The sequence below is a fragment of the Daphnia magna genome, linkage group LG5 (genome assembly GCF_020631705.1).
Source record: "Daphnia magna isolate NIES linkage group LG5, ASM2063170v1.1, whole genome shotgun sequence".
NCBI lineage: Eukaryota > Metazoa > Arthropoda > Branchiopoda > Diplostraca > Daphniidae > Daphnia > Daphnia magna.
In genome coordinates, this window is record NC_059186.1 from 10,113,623 (window position 1) to 10,135,420 (window position 21,798).

General features: G+C 37.9%; 3 protein-coding genes and 4 long non-coding RNA genes across 24 annotated transcripts; 4 read left to right on the top strand and 3 right to left on the bottom strand.

The window, feature by feature from the left end:
* The first annotated feature begins 36 nt into the window (after positions 1-36).
* On the top strand, positions 37-1,420 carry LOC116923760 (LDLR chaperone boca). Its single transcript, XM_032930292.2, has 5 exons — positions 37-353; positions 434-508; positions 578-738; positions 791-938; positions 1,325-1,420. The coding sequence occupies exons 1-5, from the start codon at positions 180-182 to the stop codon at positions 1,388-1,390; spliced, it is 624 nt and encodes a 207-aa protein (XP_032786183.1). The 5' UTR covers positions 37-179; the 3' UTR covers positions 1,391-1,420.
* Positions 1,421-3,715: 2,295 nt separating this feature from the next.
* LOC116923762 lies at positions 3,716-7,603 on the top strand. Of its 7 annotated transcripts, none has more exons than XR_006646571.1 (13): positions 3,731-3,875; positions 3,933-4,089; positions 4,269-4,337; positions 4,401-4,470; positions 4,836-4,922; positions 5,099-5,188; positions 5,280-5,327; positions 5,500-5,570; positions 5,735-5,819; positions 5,993-6,117; positions 6,573-6,643; positions 6,808-6,976; positions 7,060-7,603. It is a non-coding gene; the product is annotated as an uncharacterized LOC116923762 (long non-coding RNA). The 7 variants fall into 7 exon arrangements; XR_006646572.1 differs by having other exon boundaries at positions 6,808-6,907; XR_006646570.1 differs by having other exon boundaries at positions 6,808-6,888.
* On the bottom strand, positions 5,854-8,302 carry LOC123472227. Of its 2 annotated transcripts, XR_006646576.1 has the most exons (3): positions 8,033-8,287; positions 7,431-7,568; positions 5,854-7,195 (listed from the first exon to the last, which is right to left on the bottom strand). It is a non-coding gene; the product is annotated as an uncharacterized LOC123472227 (long non-coding RNA). The 2 variants fall into 2 exon arrangements; XR_006646575.1 differs by having other exon boundaries at positions 5,854-7,568; positions 8,033-8,302.
* Positions 8,303-8,316: 14 nt separating this feature from the next.
* LOC116923764 lies at positions 8,317-10,458 on the top strand. 3 transcript variants are annotated; one of them, XR_004394677.2, is made up of 5 exons: positions 8,317-8,455; positions 8,568-8,733; positions 8,816-8,957; positions 9,048-9,210; positions 9,271-9,536. It is a non-coding gene; the product is annotated as an uncharacterized LOC116923764 (long non-coding RNA). The 3 variants fall into 3 exon arrangements; XR_004394678.2 differs by having other exon boundaries at positions 9,282-9,535; XR_004394676.2 differs by lacking the exon at positions 9,271-9,536 and adding an exon at positions 9,580-10,458 and having other exon boundaries at positions 8,318-8,455.
* Positions 10,459-10,940: 482 nt separating this feature from the next.
* LOC116923763 lies at positions 10,941-14,228 on the bottom strand. Of its 7 annotated transcripts, none has more exons than XR_004394672.2 (10): positions 13,678-14,228; positions 13,394-13,552; positions 13,176-13,333; positions 12,804-13,094; positions 12,597-12,725; positions 12,296-12,535; positions 11,727-12,223; positions 11,492-11,640; positions 11,217-11,426; positions 10,941-11,149 (listed from the first exon to the last, which is right to left on the bottom strand). It is a non-coding gene; the product is annotated as an uncharacterized LOC116923763 (long non-coding RNA). The 7 variants fall into 7 exon arrangements; XR_004394670.2 differs by having other exon boundaries at positions 12,804-12,995; positions 13,049-13,333; positions 13,678-14,224; XR_004394671.2 differs by having other exon boundaries at positions 11,560-11,640; positions 12,804-13,333.
* Positions 14,229-14,471: 243 nt separating this feature from the next.
* On the top strand, positions 14,472-15,857 carry LOC116923759 (charged multivesicular body protein 5). Its single transcript, XM_032930290.2, has 5 exons — positions 14,472-14,900; positions 14,965-15,116; positions 15,180-15,345; positions 15,412-15,636; positions 15,698-15,857. The coding sequence occupies exons 1-5, from the start codon at positions 14,832-14,834 to the stop codon at positions 15,746-15,748; spliced, it is 663 nt and encodes a 220-aa protein (XP_032786181.2). The 5' UTR covers positions 14,472-14,831; the 3' UTR covers positions 15,749-15,857.
* On the bottom strand, positions 15,840-18,003 carry LOC116923756 (N-chimaerin). Of its 3 annotated transcripts, XM_045173470.1 has the most exons (9): positions 17,985-18,003; positions 17,734-17,914; positions 17,445-17,676; positions 17,335-17,390; positions 16,976-17,272; positions 16,625-16,879; positions 16,429-16,566; positions 16,253-16,358; positions 15,840-16,167 (listed from the first exon to the last, which is right to left on the bottom strand). In XM_045173470.1, exons 2-9 carry the CDS (start codon positions 17,792-17,794, stop codon positions 15,978-15,980), a joined length of 1,335 nt encoding a protein of 444 aa, XP_045029405.1. In that variant the 5' UTR covers positions 17,795-17,914; positions 17,985-18,003; the 3' UTR covers positions 15,840-15,977. The 3 variants fall into 3 exon arrangements, with proteins under 3 accessions (XP_045029405.1, XP_045029406.1, XP_032786176.1); XM_045173471.1 differs by lacking the exon at positions 17,985-18,003 and having other exon boundaries at positions 16,253-16,355; positions 17,734-17,978; XM_032930285.2 differs by lacking the exon at positions 17,985-18,003 and having other exon boundaries at positions 17,734-17,978.
* Between the last annotated feature and the right edge of the window lie 3,795 nt (positions 18,004-21,798).

The following is a 21,798-nucleotide window of genomic DNA, read 5'->3' on the forward strand; positions in this document are numbered from 1 at the left end:
ATCAAAACACGTACGTTCAATATGTTACTACAGATGGAAGCACAAGAACTTCGTGAGCAGACAAAACAAACGTATCCTCCTCATTCAACTGGTTCGTTCAATTTGAACAGTCTGTTGCTTGAGTAAGAAATATAGATTGAGTTCCGATTGATCAATTATTGTTCAAACCTATAACAAACATGTTTCTGAAAACCAGGACGTCAAAGTTGATTTTCTTGTTATTTTTTGTCAATTCATTGCTCATCGTTAGTGGTGGCAAGAAAAGTAAAAATGGCGAGAAACCGGCATGGGCAAAAAAAGATATTAGAGATTATAGCGAAGCCGATCTAGAGCGCCTTCTTGATCAATGGGACGTATGTTATAGAAATACCATAACTGTTTCAGAATTTTAATGCCTCATAAAGCAATTTATTGTTTTGTCTTGTTTTCATAGGAAGATGAAGAACCTCTACCTGACGATGAGCTTCCTGAGCATTTACGGAAACCCCCAGCAATAGATTTTTCTAAGGTGTTTTTATTGCCATATCCTTTTAGTTAAAATTAGCCTTCATTGGTTTCACCTATTTTTGTTTATCAGATTGATGCATCAGATCCAGAAAATTTGTTAAAGGTGTCAAAAAAAGGCAAAACAATTATGACTTTTGTACAAGTTTCTGGAGACACCACACGTAATGAAGCTGATGAATTGACAAAGTTATGGCAAAGTGCTCTATGGAACAACCACATTCAAGCTGAACGGTACATGCAGTTGCTATTCCCTTTAGTTCTTGCCTAACTAGGTACATGTTAGATTCATGGTAGATGATAACCGCGCCATTTTCATGTTCCGAGACGGCTCACAAGCATGGGAAGCAAAGAACTTTCTGATTGATCAGGATAGATGCTTTTCAGTCACCATAGAAAACAAAGTATATCCAGGGAAAGGAAATTCAGATAAGGTAAGGATGTTTTTACGAAAATGGGAAATCTTGTAGCATGTGCGTGATAGTAAACCCATCCCCCTGAAAAGCGACCAACAGCTCTTGCCTTAAGGAATAAGGAAGGTCTTTAACTGTCCGAATTGCAGGTTTTGAGCAAGTCCTCTTTGATATGATGAATATTTGCTCAATGCCGTCATCGTTTATTGAGCTGCACAGTACATTTCCCCTTCCTTAAAAGCCAGAGCTGTTCTTCGCTTTAGATGCCTCCGTTCGCATTCTTCCGCCTGACTTTATAGTAACTGTAAATTGCTGAGAAACCATACCATAAATGTTGTCTCAGTGAGACAATATTTATTTATTTGTTAAAAGTCGTGTATACTGATTCCGTAAAACATTTTTTGTAGGTAAAAAATTCGAAAAAAGACGAGAAAAAAAAATTCAACAATGGTCAAGTGAAAATAGAACTGTAATATTAACCTGAATATATTTCTCACCTATGACAAAATGCTATTCAATGAAAGTATTTTTAGGCTCATCACGTATTTTTAACAGTCCGTTGAGAATCCAAAACAGCAACTCATTTTCGTAATGTCTTTAAACTTTCGTATTCAAATTATCACATCCCCTGATTTGCAGATTGGTTTCAAAATTAGAAACCGGTATTAGGGGGATGAAAACTGTTGAGGGACGTCTCAACAAAGAGTTACTTTTCTACTACACTCAACTACTTACTTACGCTCGAAAATATATCTTTATCAAAGAAATATTATGGAGTTCTTGGAAGTAATTATGAAACATAGGATAGTGTGGTACACCTCCTGATAAGTTGCATATGTAGATAAATAGCTTTGGCAATTTTCATACATCTGAGTGAAGTGAGCATGATTTTCTAGAAGTTGAAGCATTGCATATGGAAATATTATCTACGACGACAGATAATAACAATGATATGATCACCAAACCAGAGTCATAGAACCCTGGTTGGTTCACGACATGGGGGGAATCGTCTGTCGTTGTGCCTAATTTCGGAAATAGCAGTCAGAGCCTCCAGCGGGTGTGTGATAAGTGCACCAATCAGGAAATACGTTTGAAAACTTCAACAGCCAATCACAACAGTGATAAAGGAAACGAACAGAGCAAGCGATACCAGAAAAATTGAAGCTCGAATAGAAACACTGAAATGGCCGTTGAATAATTCAGTTTCTCTCGATAGATGACTCTGATTCTAGTTTCCACCACTTTGCTCCGCCCCAAAACTGTCGAAATTTTAGACATTCAGACCAACGAAATGCGGTATAGGGATTCCTATCAGCCTGAACCAACCAGGGTTCTATGACTCTGACCAAACCATGATCATCGACTGGAAATGGAAGCAATTTCCATCGGGAACACTGAAATACATCGTTGATTGTTTAATTGTTTAAGTAAATGCAATGTTAAGTTGTGTAGACCGATTGCAAAATCAAGAAAACTCATTATTCGTCCCAGACTGTCAGCCAATTTCTTTACTAGAGACTCTTTCTGACACCCAGCACCTTGTCCACTCAACCAACCCGGGAAGTTTGTTTTATCAAAACTACTGGGAAGATTCTACTTGGTTGTGTTTATTTCTCAATCTCTCAACGAGTGCTCATAAACACCCTAGGATTGGCTATCAGACAGTCGACGATCAGGATTTGGTGATCGTATTGTATTTTGATTATTTTTTTTTACGCGTTCCGTAGGGGGTAAATAAAAATACTATGCGATCATCAAATTATTATCTGTTCTCGTAGATTAATATTTCCTTATGCAAAACTTAAACTTCTAAAAAATCATGTTTACCTCACTCAGAGGTATAAAAATTGCGAAAAATTGCCAAAGCAATTTATCTACATAACCAACCTATTAGGAAGTGTACCACACAGTGTTTTAAAATGACGTCCAAGAAGAAATGTGATCTTTTATTTATAACTACCATTGCCGTACCCGAGATGTGGTATCTTCAGGTTGGCAACCAGGAACACTGAAAGGTCAGGGTAACAGTCCAAGGAATTCATAGATTTCTAACGTAATAAATTAACAAGATCAACCTATAATAAATAAGCTAAAATAATCAACTATTTTCTACGTAAATTACTTGTTATTGAAGCAACCATATCTATACTGGTGGTTTATACATTATATAATACATTACCACTGGTGGTCATTAAGAACACTGAATGATAGCGAACAAATTGATAATAGTTCTTTGAAATTCAAACGAGAATCAACTCAACTCCTCCTCTAGCGGATGGGGTCTCATTAAGGTTTGATAAGTGACCGCTAGATGGCGTTGTTGGTTGGTGATTATTTTCAACAAACAAATAAATAAATGGCCCTACCCGAAGCGCTGAAAATTTAGAGGGTCATTTATACGGAACGCTACGGAACGGCATGCACTCTTTTGGGCGAGTTACCAAAAGGACTCAGTATGATGTTCAAGTATGACAGATGAAAACTTCTATGCGTAATGCATTTGCTACACATACATACGCTGCCTACAACAAGAAAATCCCAACATACCCAGTTAGGCTCCGCCCCCTAAAAATGGCCGGGTGACCGTTTTTCGAGAGGCGGGCCTTAAACCAACTTTAAAATTAATTTACGGCTAAACCGTACATTTTCCCTATAGAAACATGATTCACAATCTTTTCTAACTCGATGAGTTTGACAAGATGAAATCATTTTCAAGGGAAAATAATTTTACCGTTCATTCCCTATTCTGGGGGGTAATAGCATTTTAGGTCGCTAGAGGCCCCAGAATTCTGGGGGGTAATAGGTGTGACCTTTTGGCTCTTCTTTTTAAGTCGTTAGAGAACTTAGCTGGCATTTCATAGTGCCTATGCTACTGACATAGTATAATAGTTTATAACTATGCTACTGGATTGTCATCCTTCTGTCCATGAGGCTGGATCTGGAGGGCAATTCATGGTGGTTGGTTTGTTCGACATTGAGTAAATTGATGTTACTGATTGAATTATGTTTTTCTAGGGTTAATCCTCCATTGCACTAGCATTTGCATGTGCGTCCTGATCAGTAGTTCATGGTGTTTTAAGGTGACTGGTTTGGAAACACGTTGGATCACTTCATTGTTAATCAGACTGGTGGCATGCTGTCTAATGAAAGCTGTGCTTTCTATATATTAAAGGTGCCATTATGCATTTGCAATAGTTTTTCTTTTAAACATGTGATGACTAACTAGGATTACAATGACAGGGTAAAAGATAATGATTTCAACCATAAATCGCAAATGTTCTGAGAACTGTTCTGTTCCACACATCTGTTATTCTTGTCAGATTTTAAAATATTTTTGCAATTGTCAAGCAGGTTGGGTGAAGGAGGTACCTGGTAGTTAAGCTCCGGTTTTTCACTATGATTTTGGTGAATTTGGTGAAGGTGAGATATTTTTGGATTTCTTATAATCACTGTTCATATTGCTTTTTGTTATGTTTGACATAGTGGCAGTACCAATTGAGACCGCAGGGAGATGAAAAATGTTGTGTTCATCCTAATTCTGCAGGCACCAGAGGTATAAGCTCTTGCAAATTTATCATTTCTATTTGATATAGGATTTTCTATGATATATCATACTAAGATAAACTGAAATGCTTGAGGGTTTAGCATTGACACCTGGTGTATTTCAGAGGTTAATTTTTCCTGAAGACGGTGGTCAATTGAACTGCGTTTTGTCATCGTTCTCTTTTACGATGAGTGTTTTGCAGTCCAGTTGTTTCAGTGCGAGCATGTTGCGTTTCTTTTAAGAGATGAATGTGTATTTCCCGTGTTTCTGATTGACTTGAAGAGTCACTCAAGTACCTGATTTTCAAACGTAGAGCATTGTTATTGGATGTTATTGTCGTTGATACTGATTTGGGTTTTCTATTCTCATCTTAGGTGCTCTTGTATCAGGAGTTGATGGTCGAATTGGGACGTTATTAACGCGGGGCTAGCATGTTCGACGTCTTCTACTGTTGGATCATGGTAATTAAGCTACTTTGAAAAACGATAGGGTGTTTTATCCGTAATGATGAAAACGAGTTACCGTTTGATATTCTTGAAAATATTCTTTTGGCTGTAAATTTCTGACAATCTACAATCTTACCTTAATCTCTTAATATGTGATTGACTTAGTTAACAAACTGGTTTGCTACTTACAGATATATTGGCGTGGAATTTTCGGAATTGGTTGGTTAAATCCATTGGATCATTCAGTTTAGTTGCCATTCTTCGTTCTACCTACTTTAAAGGTTGGGTACAGCCGTTCTAATTAGAAAAATTGTTTGTATGCAATGTTCTCCCTTGTGTATCTTAACTTTTTTTTTTCTTTTCATTGTTTAGTAATGGATGGTGGTTTTGTATTGTTGGGTTGCAACACCTTTGCCTAAGGTGGGGATCGTTCATTTCTACGGTTATTTTTCTTGAAATGATGAGACAGCTTTCAAAGCATTTCCTGAAATCATTGTTGAATATTACTGCCTTCCTTTTGATCGTTTTTTTCCTCCCTCATTCATCAGGTTATTTGCGAGCGGGTTATTTATGCTGTTTTATTTCTTTTCAGATTTCCGCCTGACTTGTGTCTTGATCCCTGGTAAAATTTGCAGTTCGTTGCAGTGGGTTTGCCATTGAGAGGTAAATATATTTCGTGTGCAGGTTGTTTTTATTTCTATGATGAATTTATTTCCCGTGTTTCTGATTAAAATGACGATTCATTAAGAGTTTCTGATTTTAAACGTTAAGATTTATGATTGACTGTTGGGGTCATATAAACTAATTTTGGCTCATTTCCATTTTAGATGGTTTTGTGTCATCGATTATTTCTATTTGGGACAATATTGGCGCGGCGATAACATATTCGATGTCTTCTACTATGGGATTATGGTAATTAAGCTGCAGTGCGGTAGTTGCTTTTTTCCCGTAATGATGAAAACGAGTTACCGTTTGATATTCTTGAAAATATTCTTTTGGCTGAAAATTTCTGACAATCTACATTCTTACCTTAATCTCTTAATATGTGATTGACTTAGTTAACAAACTGAATGAGATGCTTTCAGGGTGCTTTTGGTGTGGCCGGTTTCCTAGCTGGAATCTTTTCTTCGCTGGTTCAACCGTTAGATAGTGTAATGGTTGGCAAATCTTAATGGATGATCCTGTTTTGTGGCTCTTCTGTGCTCTACAGGTGAGCTAACAAATCATTTATGGCTTAATTATTGTAGATTAGTCACCGAAGTCGGATTCGGATACACATCTGAGTGGGATAGTTTTTTTTTTTTTTTTTTTACACAGTTTTCCTTTAAATATTAGATCTATCCCTTACAAAACTGGTTTTATGAGAAAAATTTATTGTTTTTCTTTTGCACAGTTTTTCCGTTGTGTATTTAGCATCTGACATCTTTTTCATTGTTTAGCATCTGTTAGTGGTGCGTTTTTCTTGTATTGTTAACACCCTGAGTTAGCGAAATGTGACCAGTGTACTTTGGTGATATTTCTTGAAATGATGAGAAAGCTTTCAATGCATTTTCCTGAAATCATTGTTGAATACAACTGCCTTCCTTTTGATCGTTTTTTTTTTTTCTCCCCAGTTAATCAAATTGTTTGCGAGCGTATTTTCTATCCTATTATATTTCTTTTCAGATATCCGCTCAGATTTGGTTTGGATACAAGGTAAAAATTGCAGTTCGTTGCTGTAGTTTTGTGGCTGTGAGGTAAATATATTACGTATGCGGCTGTCTTGTAGTTCTTTAATGAATAAATTTCCCGTGTTTCTGATAAACATGAAGATTCACTCGAGTCTCTGATTTTCAAACGTTTAGCATTAAGATTGACAGTCAAGGTTATATAAACTAATTTTTGGTTTTATCCATTTAAGGTGGTTTGTTTCGGCAATTATGGTTGATTTATTGGAAATCGGTGTTGTGTTATGTTCAACGTCTTTTACTATGGGATTATGGTAATGGATCTTCAATGCGGTAGTGTATATTATCCGTAATGATGAAAATGAGTTACCGTTTGAAGATCGTGAAACTATTATTTTGGCTGTAAATTACTGACATCTAGAATCTTAACTTAATCTCTTAATATGAGATTGACTTAGTTAACCAACTGACTTGGATGTTTTCAGGGGGCTCTTGCTATGGCCGTTTTTCCAGCTGGAATTTCTTCTTCGATTCTTCGCTGGCGCTATTGTTCATACGGCTATACTTGAGATTGGTTAGTGAAACCCAATGGATGATCCAGTTTTATGGCAGTTCTGCGGTCTACAAGTGAGATAGTAAATTAATTATGGCTTAATTGTTGTAGTGTTTGAGACATAGGGTTTTCTGTGAGCTTTCCTAGTGCTAGAGGATTTTATACATTAAAGGGGCTTTTTATGCTTGTTTCCATAATGGGTATGGTTTTCTATCAACTAAGTTGGGTCTATTTTCTTGTACATAGTTTTCCGTCGTATATAAGTAGTGTAAACAGTATTTTCATTCTTTATGTAAAACGTACGTTTAGGTATAACCTGTTGTAGTACTTTTTGCTTGCGCAATTTTCTCCCTCCTATTGATCACGTTGTTTGCAGGTGTGTTGTGTGTATCTGCAATATTTGATATTCCTTGAAAATGGCAAATTTTGTGACAATCGAGTCTGGTTTCAAATAAATAAAACATTCATATGGAAAATTATAATATTTGACAGTTTTTTTAAAACATGGTTTGACAAGAAAACTATAAATTTAATCGAAATCAACGTTCAATTTGGATTATGCCTTATGCTTTTTGTCGAATTTCATAAGATGTCGTTTTTCGCAGAATTTGACAAAAGTGGGAAGGCATTATCCTTCCCACTTTTCCATTTTTTGCCAAATTTCAGCTTTTGCTAGATATACATGAGTTCAATTCAGAATTGAATGGTAATCACGGAAATCAAGTTTTGTTTTTAATTAGCCCTAAAGTTTTTGATTAAAACTTGAAAAACAAAGTCTAATGGGAATTCCGCGAACACGGGAGCTGTTGACTTTTCAGGGCAAATTTTTTTGTACAAAAATCGATTTCCATGGTTATCATTCAATTATGAATTCAGTTAGTTTGACGCTTGCACCATGTTTCAACCTGGGTTTCTTTTGATTTTGATGGAGATGCATTTCATCACATAAATCTCAAAACAATAAACGCCTACGTAATTACGACTTCGAGCGCTAGATGGTCTGAGTACAAAAAAACAAAACAAAAGACGGAATGGATAAACCAGAACAAACAAGACAGAAATGGCGACCACACATCGAGACAAAGAACGCAAACGACGCCAAGTAAAGACGAAGGCGAGGGCTAAAGAGCACACCTATGCTCGCTAACTGGAGACAACCCTGGTCACCAGATGCCCTCTCCAGCGCCCCAAACATAAAAAAAAAAAAAAAAAAAAGGAATGGATAAATTATTATTATTTTTTTTATCGTGGCGAAACCGGTTGCCATATAGTATACCTTCGGATTGTAAAGTTTTGATAGCTTTTCAAGCACTTTTCTAGAAATGTTGGTAAGCACAAATCGAACGTTTCTGGTTTTTCGTACTTCTGGCTTATAGCCCAGTTTCCAGTATAGGGTAATTCTATGTCAATATTGACTAATTCTTTTATAAATTTAAATAGAAAGATTACATAGTGAAGCAAAGCATATTTACTGAGAGGAAAAACAAGATCAACTTAATGGTTATACAAAAAGAATATTGCCTGGATGAGCAAGTCTACTGTATCTGCTGTAGCTCAGACGGACCCATGGACCCACTACTGTGGTGAATGCATTCCTTTTTATTATGTAAATAACTGAAACAAGTGTGACTTAATGGTGACCATGCCAGCTGTGTTAGTACTGAATCTATCTCATTTTTGGCCCCTAGGTGTCTTGTATTAAATTTTGTCTTTGACAGTAACGTAAGAAGAGGAAATTGTTGGAAAACCCATCTTGAATGAAGCCAAATATTCCTATGTTAATGTTTGAGAGCCCAGCCTGTGAAATAATAATACCCCCTGTTCTAGCTAGTAAGCCATCTTGACATTTGAAAAACAAAAAGATACACACTTAAGATTGGCTTAAATATTCTTCGTTTCTTAAAATATATTTAACACCAGGAAAAGGCAAGAAGAAGACATTGTTCCTTTGCTATATCTGGGGACCACCATAACAGCACATCACAGCACCAGAATACAGAAGAGTCCTGTTTTGTACTTTTGACATATTGCTTCAATGGAGTTAGTACGGGAAAACAACACTGACAGGCCATAGTTAAAAGCTGTAAGTTTAATCATGAATAATTAATGCCATCTGAATGCCAATTTTTATAGTAATCGTTAGCTTTTCGATAGAGATTTTCGAAATTTCTTCTCCCGTTCTCACTTCTGAGATAGACTACTGATCATCTTGATAAATTTTAATTTTGGTTTTAGAAAAACCGGGCTTTTGTATTAGAACATGAATATTTCATTAGCATCTCGAAAATCTTATTTGTTTTTTTATTTTATATTTGAAGTTTCGTAAATATTGCCTGCTTTTGATGTACATCTGAAAAATTGTCAATTCAAATAGTAAGATTCAAAAGTCAATTGTCAAATAGTAATAAATGAACAAAAATGAGTGAAAAAACTGTTTGTTTTCTATTTCCAGTCTCAAGATTCTATGTTTTTACCTCCGTCGCCTTGTCCGTCGCCTTGTCCGTCGTCTTGTCCGTCGCCTTGCCCATCGCCTTGCCCGTCGTCTCGTTTGTCGCCTTGCCCGTCGTCTTTTCCGCCGCCCAGCCTTTGCTACGCCCGTCACCCCGCCCTGTCTCGTGACCGCCCTGCCTTCAGTTCGCCCGTTGCCCCGTCTTCGCCTCGTGGTCGCCCCATCACCGCCTCGTATTTGTGGTATCGTTGTATTTTTTAATGTGTAATTGTGTAGTATTAATTAACCCGTTGGCTGCCACCCACTTTTGATCCCCTTTTTTTTAAAGCTTGTTAGGGTCCGGCAGCGCTGTTCTGCCCAATGGTCTATATGCCATGGGTGGGACAGTTGCACAAGCCGTGTGGCTCAAAGTCGATCGTCGAGGCAATGCACCAGTAGGGACTTCCCCCTTGTCGATGTGGTGGTGGTTGCCTGGGGTGTGCATTCCCATAACGGCTTCCATCATCATATCAGCCCGGACTTGTTTTCGGATAAGTCCCTCTTGGTCGCTATCCTTTCGATAGTGATGTAGCTAGTGTAGATTTAGTGGCGTGGCAGCCAACGGGTTAGTTTTATTTATGTATGTTTTGTATTGTGTTGTATTGTAAAATCTAAAAATTTTGTGGTGGATTTGTGGGTGGATGGAGGGACAATAAATACCTTATTTTATTTATCAATTTTGAATGCATTTTTCATGTAGGAACTGGGTTGGGGATCGAACCCTTGACCTCCGGAACCTTAATCCAATGCTTTGCCACTGTGCCATCTTTAACGTGCTGATAATAGAAATTTATTCCTTAATAACCTTGTTTGTTGTGCATAAGTAGATATGCCAACAAATGTCGACTATAACTTGTATAGTCAGAAGTGGCACAATGGTAAAGTGCTTGTCTGGGAAACAAAATGTCTGAGGTTCGATACTCAGCAATGAGCAGGTTATTTCTACAATACCGGCTGAATGTGTTTCGTAACTTGAATCGATACGTAAGAGTTTCCCAAACAATGCGAAAGAATATCAGACAAAAAAGAAAAATTTTTGATAAAAATCCCGAATGGTATTTTTGTATTGTTGGTACAATGTACATGCACAACAAATTGCACTGAATTGAACCACCGGGGAGATTACCCGGTGCGTGGCTAAGAGAAGCCGGAAAAGGATGGAAGGTTTCGGACAAGTTTTTACGTGAGCGATTAACCGTTAATTCGGATTTGTGGGTAGCCTCTTCGCCCTCCAATGATCTCATAGAACTTGAGGACCCCCACGTCCCCTTTCCGGACAGCGCACTCACAACCTTTACTGCTGATCACAGTAGGGGCATGACCCCCTACGGGCTTATTACGAGTCAAGGGGAAACGGGGCCACAGAAAAGAAGGGAGCCCAGATATGCACTTAATTTTTATGTGTAAAAATACCAAAACACGTGGGAAAATAAAAGAATCTGGAAACCTTCGGTCCCTCCTCCAACGAATTTCAGTTACTGTTTACACCTGACCTCCATCAATATCCTCTGTCGATTGATTACGATTATAAAATCTACACAAGTGAAATAAACATAAGTAAAACATTCTTGCTGATACACATCTTAAAGATAGTAAAATACCTTTTACAGTATCCACCACCGACTTCTTCATACAGGCACTGATGAAAGCATTAACGGGTATAGTGGACTTGGATCAAATAAATAAGGGGCCATATTTAATCCACGGGGAAGAAATACAGCGAATGCGTGAAGCTTGTCCCGTATCGATGACGTACGAACGATCACAAATTTTAGGTTGCTCTTACACGCTCTTCAATTGTAACACAATACCTAAATGTTGTAAAAATGTTAAAACCTTCCAAGCAAATATAAAGAAAAAAATAGTATCGTGCAACCTAATGTTCAATAAGGCTAAAGATTTCAAGGCAATCTTTTAGCCGAAGACTTGCTTTTCTACATTTACCCGTTGTCATGACATAAGCTTCGGCATCGTATCTAACTTCCTTAACAGCCAGTTTAAACTCCCAAGATAGAAAACTTTTTTCTGTAAAATTAAACAAATTTTAATAAAACTAATATTTTATATGAGAACATCAGAGTTACCAGCAAGGCAACTGGCCTTCAATTTACCTCAATTTTGCCAAAACTTGATTTTACGTTCAGGTTGATCAAATGCAGAGAAAAAAGCTGTCTAGATCGCGAAGCCTTCGTAGCAGAACATTTTCCTTCGATCTCCATACGAGGCAGATCGTTTTCGTTATAGATAGAAATCGTGTCAGACATTAGCAAACAATGATCCATATTTTTAAATTTCACATCTTTTAAATTTTGTGTTTTCCAGATAGGGAATAAATCACATGGCTTGGGGTTTTATACTATGAAAGACCTACTCCAATATACACACAAAATGCAATTGTAAAATATCCTATGTGTAAATTGCAGTAAACTTATAACAGAATAAAACCCTAAGGTGTGTGAGATTTGGATAGTTTACAAGATGTGAAATTTAAAAAAATTATCATTCTTGTTTGCAAAATAATTCCTCTTTTCCCGTTTCTTATGTTTCCTCGTTAGGTCTCGTCCGGTTTGAAGTTCACTTGTCCCAGCTCTGTGTGATCCGTTGCGCTCTACCAGCATTTAAAAACACAAACTTTCAATTAGTTTCAATGAAATACATTTAAATTGAATTAAATACATACGCATAGAAAATTTTCGCACGTGAGACCGTTTCTGTTGGAATGAACTTCGAATCAATGGAATAGAGGTGAAATAGTAGAATGGAAGAAGATTGGGGAGGGCTATTGTCGTCAATGACTACGACACAGATATTGCTGAAATTCATGCGTGGGCTGTGATAGTGATTGAATACATCTGTCAAACTATACTCTGCAGTATAGGAAATGTAACAACAAAAATGCGGAATTAGCCCAGTCGGCATCCTAAACAAATTCTAACGGGAAATGTTATTATCTTATACGAATTCGGTTTCCTTTAGCTTACATTACACTGTGACCGGTGTACTGTGCTTTTCCGTCCTAGTAGTGATTGCTTTTCCCGGGTATCATCAAGTGATCTCTTAATAAACCGTAACCAAAAGTCACCGTGGTTACAGGAAAATTAGGGTAAATACTATAAAATAATAAGTTGTTGAAGTTATATAATACAAGTCTGAATGTCTGATGTATATGTATTAACAATATTACTCACCTTAAAGAAATGTGAAAAAAGATATTTCAAAAGGAACCCACAATATGGCATCAACATTTAATAATTTTGACTCTAATCGTTCTTCTTCATGGCAACCAGAAAGGCAAGTCAGCTGACATATGGTTTTCACATAAAAGGAATACAGTACAGTACATGGAGGTGGATGCCTGATGACCATGTTAACCTCTTCATCTGTAAGGAGATATATCAAAATAAACACACAATATGGTATCTTCTTTTAATACTTTCGACTAATGATTCTTCTTCATTGCAACCAGGAAGGTAAGTCGGCTGACATATGGATTTTGGATAAATGGAGTACAGTACAATACATGGAGGTGGAAGCTAGATGACCATATTAACCTTTGTCACCTGTAAGGAATCTTTGGATTCTGTAATGTTGCACAATAGATAGTTCTCATCTTTTCACTGAGAACAGATTTCTTTTTGAAGTTCCAAATCTGCGTGAACAAAATGCCCATTATGTCAGACCTTTTCCATGTCTCACATTTGGCCTTTTTACTCATCCTCTAGAGAAAAAAAGTATGCAAATAGGGCAAATTAATGATAATTATGGGATATTCGTGTACCATTTGCCTGTCAAGCTTTCCATACTGTATAGGTGTTTGTGAAGAATCACGGTTGTACTAAATATCAAGTTTTGTGCTACAACCTGAATATCTGCCCATTGTTGTATTTGCTGAGGGCTCCCTATCCCGAAACCAATCCTTCCTCGCAAATACGTTTATCTATTAGAAGAATATAAAATATAATTAAAGTTATGTACGAGATTTCGGATGTAAAATGTATAGAAAAGAACAGTAACGAATGCTAAGTTGCTAGGAAGTAGGAATCTGCATTATCTCACACTGACCCCTCTGACAGACTGTCGGCTGTTCTGCTGTTACCAATCGAAGGCTCAATTAACTATGTTAATCGATCCATGTCACCAACATTTCCTACACAAATCTTTCAGTTGTTGCAAAGAAAAATGAAACAAAGGAAATTAAATTTCGATAGTGGATTTTTTTTCGTCTCCCGATATGCCCACTACACGTACACGGTGATGCGTACACGGCTATACGTACACGATTTAGAAAATTTTCACTGTCGTCTGCTACTACCTAAATCGTGTACAGCCTGCCCTCAAGCCCCTCCTCCATGGGGCGGAGTCGAGCAAATACACGGTTAGAGTACACGCTTTAGGGTGATGCGATACACGGAACACGGTGATGCGTACACGATTTAGGGTGGCCCCTCGTTAATAGAGCAAGTGATTGACGCGTACCCCCTCCTTATTTGTGAACGCACTCTTGCGGATTTCGCCATGTTTGTTACGAGTCCGTTTTTCCTCTGAGGAATCCTTATAGGGAAAAAAGGGGATCACAAAAAAAAATTTGTGAAACCTTCCCAATTTACCTAAGGATACTAGAGAGACATTCACCTGTATCTGCCACTGGCACGATAAAATCGATATTAATTGTTGGAAATGGTTATAGGAATCGATAGTGATTCAGCTCCTCCTCCAGTGAGTGGGATTTCAAAAAGGTGCATGCCGTGGCCACTAGATGGTGTTGGTGGATGGTGATTATTTTCTGCGAAATAAAATAAATGGCCCTAGCCGAGGTGGTGAAATTTTAGGGGGTAATTTGGCGTTCCGTAATAAAGATCTATCTGTCATGAAAGCTTGATTCGATTTTCAAGCAAACCTTCGCAAAAATAATTTTGATTGTAAATCCTTCTAGAACCTAGATGGCCTAACGTTAGCCAGCAGCGTTAACTCTTTGAATGTGGTGGCGATTCTGGTATCGTTGTATGTGGTATTTATCGATTTAAGAAAATCAACTTTACTGTTTAGTGTGGACTGTTGACATTAGGAAACTGTACATTGAAATTGGCTGTAGTTGTGCAATAACTAAAGTAGTGGCAAACAGAACTGTTGGCAAAACTTACCCTTGTTTGACACCAAGTTTAAGTTCCTGTGGATTAGCGATATACTTTTTATTGAAAGGTCTCCTAAGAAAGAAAATGAATCGAATATTTGGGCGCGGAAAGCCACAACAGCCTGCCCCTAACATGTCAGACATGATATTAAAGGTAAATTTTATTTCGTATTTGGTAAGCAATGCCAAATTTTTGAAATTGTCATTTTGTTGTGCAGGTGGATGAAAGAGGAGACAATATTGAGAAAAAAATTAGTAAATTAGACATTGAGTTAAAGAAATATAAAGATCAAATGGGCAAAATGCGAGAAGGCCCGGCTAAAAATGCTGTCAAACAAAAAGCCCTGAGAGTGCTAAAGCAGAAAAAAATGTACAAATAATCAAAATTCTTAAGTATCTAGGTACTGGAATATATGTGTAATCTTTTTTTCAGGTATGAACAACAAGCTGGTAATCTTCGTCAACAGTCATTTAACATGGAACAGGCTAACTATGCCACACAAACTTTAAAAGATACCCAATCCACTGTTAAAGCTATGCAAATGGGTTTAAAGGAAATGAAAAAAGAGTTTAAAAAAATAAATATTGACCAAGTAGAGGTGAGACTTGTTTTTCTGTATGTTAGTGTTGACATTATTCACAAATGTCTATTTACATTTACAAAGGATATCCAAGATGAAATGACAGATATGCTTGAACAAGCTGATGAAGTCCAAGAAGCTCTTGGTAGGAGCTATGGAACACCCGACATTGATGAAGATGAGCTGGAAGCTGAACTGGAAGCACTTGGTGACGAAATGCTTGGAGACGAAGATTCTTCTTACCTCGATGATGCAATTAAGGCGCCATCAGCACCTGATAGGGAACCAGGTGCCGAAAGTGTTAACGTGGTAAGTTCTGAGTTTTTTCCCCCTTGTTAGAAGTGTTTCTAGTTTCAAATGGTCTTTCCAGGATGGTGTAGCAGTCGACGAATTCGGGTTACCGAAAATTCCTGCCTCGTAACCTGTTTGAATTCTTTAGATCAGTACGTATGCCGTTTCCGGTGAATTTCGTTGGCGACTCTGTCTGGATGGAAGTTGTACTTTATTACTTATTACACGTGTAAAACTTGTATTGGAAGTGGCTTGGAAGTTTGAAGGATAGTTAATGCACACATAACCCAATGCTTCAGACTAGTGGTCAGAACATAAATAACTGAGGCAAGATCGGAAAATGTCAGGTAACGAGGCAGTTACACGCTCGAAAAGATCAAGAGGGGTTGTCTGATCATAACATCCAGACAAGTAGCTTCAAGATGAAAGTCTGGTATCGATCCGGTACTGTTAATTTCTTGTAAATCAGGTCCCGGAAATAAGGTGGGGCACCAAACTGTACTCAGATTTAAGGAAGACATCTTGTTCTTTTCTTTGTTTTCTGCTACCCTAAAATGGTATTCAGTCTCAAAAGTTACTTTTGCCTTGGATGTTAGTCCAAGTGATAGTATTAACGTTTGCTGAACACCTTTACCTATGTAAATGGAAGATGAGATACTTCAGTGAGTTGTAATGAGCAGGGGGAAGTAGTTGTACAGCATCTTTTATTCGTTGCGAACGGCGGTTTTCGTCAGGCTCTTCTAAATTACATAAAATACAACTAATCAAAACGAGGAAATAAAAATAAATAAAATTTTACGGTAGAATTACTTGCAGCGGTCATCACAAGTGGGTACACCTGAAAAGCAATTAACGGGATAGGTAGAAGACGGAAATACAATTTCAGAACACCAGCTATAACATTGATATCTTCCCATGACGAAGGTCCGAGATCTGTCTTGTCACCATCTAGGAAATTTGAAATAACATCTATGGCCAGGGAAACTGGAGTTTTGAGCCTGTTTACCTCTGTCGAAAGTTACTCTCAGAGCTTCAACATCATCTCTCAAACCGGAGACTCTGTAAATTCCCTCGGAACAGAGACCTCGTCTTTCAATCTCATTAACACACATGTCAACTAGGAATGGTATCCGCGTACTTCCATGCGCTTTGTTAAGCGTCGTCAAATCCACCCCAAAAACCCCTCTCAGAAGTTTCAGATCCGGGCAGCAGTCGGCAGGAATCTTTTCAGAGCACTTCCTGTGGGCTGAGAGTCCACAGTCTGTGAATAAAGGGCAATTAGCTACTGGATTTACGGTATTTGAAGTGTATAAACTTGTTTTAATGATTGCTTTTAAAGTAATAATTAGCTAAATACCTTCACATCGAACTCCTTGCGCAATTATGCCCCACATGAAATTTCCACAAAAATCGCACCAATGCAACCCTTTAAAGTTTTGAATTCGAAAGACGTGGGCTTTGTCGTAATGAATGTCATTTGAGATAGGCCGTACAAATGATGGTCTATTACGACCAAGACTCAGGGTGCGACGTTTCCTCTCGTTCAGAGTGAAATAAGGGCTTTGTTCATAACTTGCAGCTCGACACATGAGATGAATGTAATCACCAGCTTTTATTTCTAAATGCATTGTGATAAGGCCATCAGTAACCAGATCTATTGCATTACAAACATGGAAGAATTATTTCTGAATTATTATTCCTTTGAAAACCTATTACCTAACAGTAAGTCAAATTTCTTTTCACCAACAAAAAATTGGCCATCAAAATATAATCTATGAAAAAATATATTTTCAATTGCATCATTGAAGTTCCACACTTAGACTTACCTGTAATGCTTCAATTCACCATTGAATTTAAGGCTTAATGTGTGGTGTCCCCTGTTTTTACCGCTCTCTCTGACAAGAAAATGACCATCTTTTTGGAGCAATTTTTTTGTTTCTTGATTTGAAATGGACCCATGATATTCATCATCAAAGTAATGGGGTTTGTTAGTATCCTCTTGATTAGAGCAGCAAGGTATGGCAATGGCTGTTGGGGCTTCTTGCTGTAATTGGTAGACTAAGAAAAAGAATTATAAAACTGAAAAATACCGTCAGAAAGCACAAGTGTAATTACGATAAGATTTCCAGACGGGAGATAAAGTCAAAGAGTCGTTCTCCTCTTCATTATTACTCATTCTACCAACAGTAGAAAACTAGAGAATGACAATATGATACCACTATCTGTTTAACCAATCCAATGAGAAAATCCACGATTGGTCCATTAGGTAGGAAGACAGAACGTGCTAATTTTCTACCTGCATTCAGGTCAAAGACATAAGCAATCAAAACACTTGTCAGTGCAATTTGACGTGTTGCATTACACACAATTAACTATCAAATTAACATGCAGATGTCGTGCATGTTGACCTTAGTGCTCGGTCCCGATTGGCTTTAACTACAGACATCCCCACAACTTGCGTTGTTACCGGTGGAACCATGCCTCTTGAAGTAATCTCACGGCCTTCAGTTACCTAGCCCAGCACGGAACGCCATCTGCGCCATCTAGTATTAGTGCAAAAAACAGAAAAATCGGACTTCGGTTTATTACTGTTCCATAATTGGAAAAATAATTGGAAAACACAAAAAGAGGGATTTTGTATTATGCTGTTACCTATGCTGCACACCATTATCGGTTTGCCCCAGCAACAGAAAAAGTGAGAGAAGGAATAAAAACATTGATGGAAACCCTCCCCCGTCCGTAGTTGTGTAAGTTCCCTGCTGCAGGTTTCCGTAAACAGCCACCTGTTTGCTTAGTTAAACACGAAGTAATAACATCATATCATCTTTTATTAAACTAAAATTTTCCACATTTCAGTAATACGGGAATCAGGTAAAACTAAGCGAATGTGCCTACACACGTAGTGAATATTTGAACTCCTTTCTCTAAACCTTTCCAATTTCGCCCATACTCCCTGTGATACTCACGGAGCAATAGGGAAGATTCAAAAACCTCGTCATTTTTGTGCAAAGTTTGTCAAAAATAAAATGCTAGAAATAAAAATCGCTTTTTTCAGAAATGCCGAAACGTATTATTAATAACATAGGAGCCAAATGGGTGTTCACATTGTCCAGCTAACCCATCGTGAACCGTCTAATAAAACTCACCGAGGTGTCGACCTCGTCATTGATTGGATTTGTCCTTTTGCTATACCAATTTGACAAAACCCATAAAAAAGACGGAAAATAAATCCCCTGATATGGGGAAAGAAAGGCTACCATAGGCATTGACATTTCCGGTTCCTATTGTACTTAGAATCAGTCTCTTACGGGTTCTGTTTTGTCTGTGTCAAGCTTTCTCCTTCCATCTAATTTTTTCGTTCTTTTTCCCCCTTTCTCTCGTATGTCATATTGCCAAAAATATTTCGGCAATTGTAAGTTACAGGAAAGGAAAGAGTTGATTATTCCAGTTAGGCCAAGCATAAAAAAATTTCTGTCTTCAGAGAATTCGTGCGTGACCCTCCATTTTTGTATGTAAAGGTAATCCTGTTGACAGAGGGGGGGAGTGTGTACTCTGCATGTGCTCGCGCGTGATGGTCCACTGAGAAAGCTAGCAGGTGTTGGGAGGCTGTTTGATGCTCACTCTATATTCTGTCAACGGAAGGGCTATCGTTTACCTATTCTGTTCTTATAACATATCCACAGGTTGAACCAACAGAGAAGATGATGAACGATTCCCAGTGATCCAACATCGTGAACTTTAACGCCTACTCGTATACAGACCTTAGTAAACGGGATAGCAAATTCGTAAAAAAACACATGTAACGTCTGATAAGGAAAATGAATAAAAAAAAGCAGATTTCGATCATTTCCGGAATCGAGGATTACGTCCATTCGTTCGAAATATTCTGCTGCGATCGCTGATGTCGAGTTCATTGGAACATCATTTTCAGTGCGGACTCCCAGTTTCGTCAACAAATATTTAAAGGAAAGCAGGTAAACATAAACTGGGGTGGATTTTGTTTTAACATTTATCAGGCTACATATTTTTTGTACTTTTTAGTAATGCAAACCCCACAAAACCAACTGTGTTCACTAGACAAATCGAGATGTTTCCACTATAAACATTTAATATTCGGACTTAATACGACGAGGCAGCCATTCTCTTTCTACAGATCGATTGTTTTCAGCGCTTGTTGTGTAGAGTGTGTGGTGTCACGCAATACAGCACGCATACACGGTACACACATACGCACATCTTGCTTATATACATACTGAGTCAGCATATTGCCATAGATCGATATTTAATTACTCGCCCAATTCCAAAAGGGGAAAAAAATAGAGCAAAGACAAATCTCGGGTCAAAGGAGTATTGGGGCTGCCTAGTGTAACTGATACACACCATCAACAATGGTTCAAATTGATTGCAAAATTTTATGGCAACATCGAGTATGTATGAGCATTTTTATTGAATTTATATCGTTCAAGAACCGATAACTAATCTGCGCGCTATATAGAGAACCGTTACCAGCATCGTTCTGCCTACGCGACCGTTGTAGTTGCTTAGGCACGGCACGTCTCTACAAGTGTGAGCCTTTAAAAGGCATCAATCGAAGTTTAAATAGGACTTCCTCTAGACTTTTAAACTGGCAAAGTAGTGAGTTCGAGTTCTTATTTCCCGTTCGATGTGCCCATTAACAGCTTTTTTGAAGCAGAACGGATATTGTAGAAGCGATCAAAGCGAATGTGCGAGATGTAGCATACCACATTTGTTTCTAGCAAAGCGAAAAATTTTCCTAATTACCGACCATTTAAAAGTTGTGACTTTTCAGCGCATTAATTACAGTTCGACTCACAGGGAATATCAAATGTTTTTTTCAACACGCATAGCTATTAGAGAAAAAAAAAGTGCAAGAAATAATATATTTGATTGGAATAACTGGGCTACCGGATATATCGCTAAAGGCAATTACCAAGTTCTGCCGCCGATCAATTTTGCCTGTTTTCAGTTAAGCGGTGTCAGTTTTAATGCGTAGGTCTAAGCGATCAAATTCAACATGACCCTTTCGAAAGAGTAAACCAACATCAAAACAATAGACGTGTAACTTTTTCGAGAGAGAAGAGGGCGAGACTGGGTCTAACCAAGTGAAAGCTGAAATGCATGAGATCTACTACAATGAATACCAGACACAAGGAGGGTCCGACCGACAAATTAATTTCACGGACATGGCGGGACACTCCCACACACATATACAATCCCGCTAGGCTGCATTGTGCAACACAATTCGAATTGAACAGAATAAACAGGTAACCTAGCTACACGTAAGTCAGCGCCGCTATATAAAGGAAGATACCGCTATTGCCTCAAGTCTATACCAGCATTCAACTTTAAATATGAAAACATATTTTTTTTTTATTATTTAAGTCCTTCTGCAATTTGGAAAGCGGTTGCCAACAAGAACAGAAGGCGAGTAGCCTATTATTTAATGTCTCTTGATTACTGCGCGTGTAATCTAGATTGAATACTGCAATATGAACGTCATAAATGCTGAAATCAAATGCATAAAATAACAAGTGCCAAATACTAGGAGAGAGGCAATAGAGTCCTTTCAACTTGCCTATCGTATGTAAAGCAAACGGTTTACGTGGGCACAACACTCCTATTTTGTTTTTCTTTTTGGGTGAATTTCGTAACGCGACAAAAAAAAGGGGGGGGGGAGAATAGATCCCATTCTAGTTGACTAGACCACCGTCTTTGATCGTAAAAGAAATTGAGTTGAAAGAGCGTGAATTGTCGAGTGTTCACTACTACTCTTCAACGCGAGCACATACAAACGCGACCGAAACAGCACGATGTTTCCTAGGTTTAACAAAGTGCGAACCATTATTGATTTTAAACACTTGAGTGCTAACTGCCCAGTACCGTGTTTATTGTTAACCCAGAAGGAAAAACATTTACTCGCTAGTCCCTTCCTTTCCTTCCTTAAAGAAAGTCGAACTTTAAGGGAAGAATGGGTACGATTTTTTTCCAAATCCTGTTGCTGATCTTGACTTGTTATTCTGGGATCTTGTTAAGAGTCCTTTTCCACAGGTGCCACTTAACGCTTCAAAAGGCTTTGTTTTGACATTACCTAAGAAGTAATAACGGTGGGGCTCTTGAAGTTTCATTATTTCGGACATTATCATTACGGGGATAACGTAA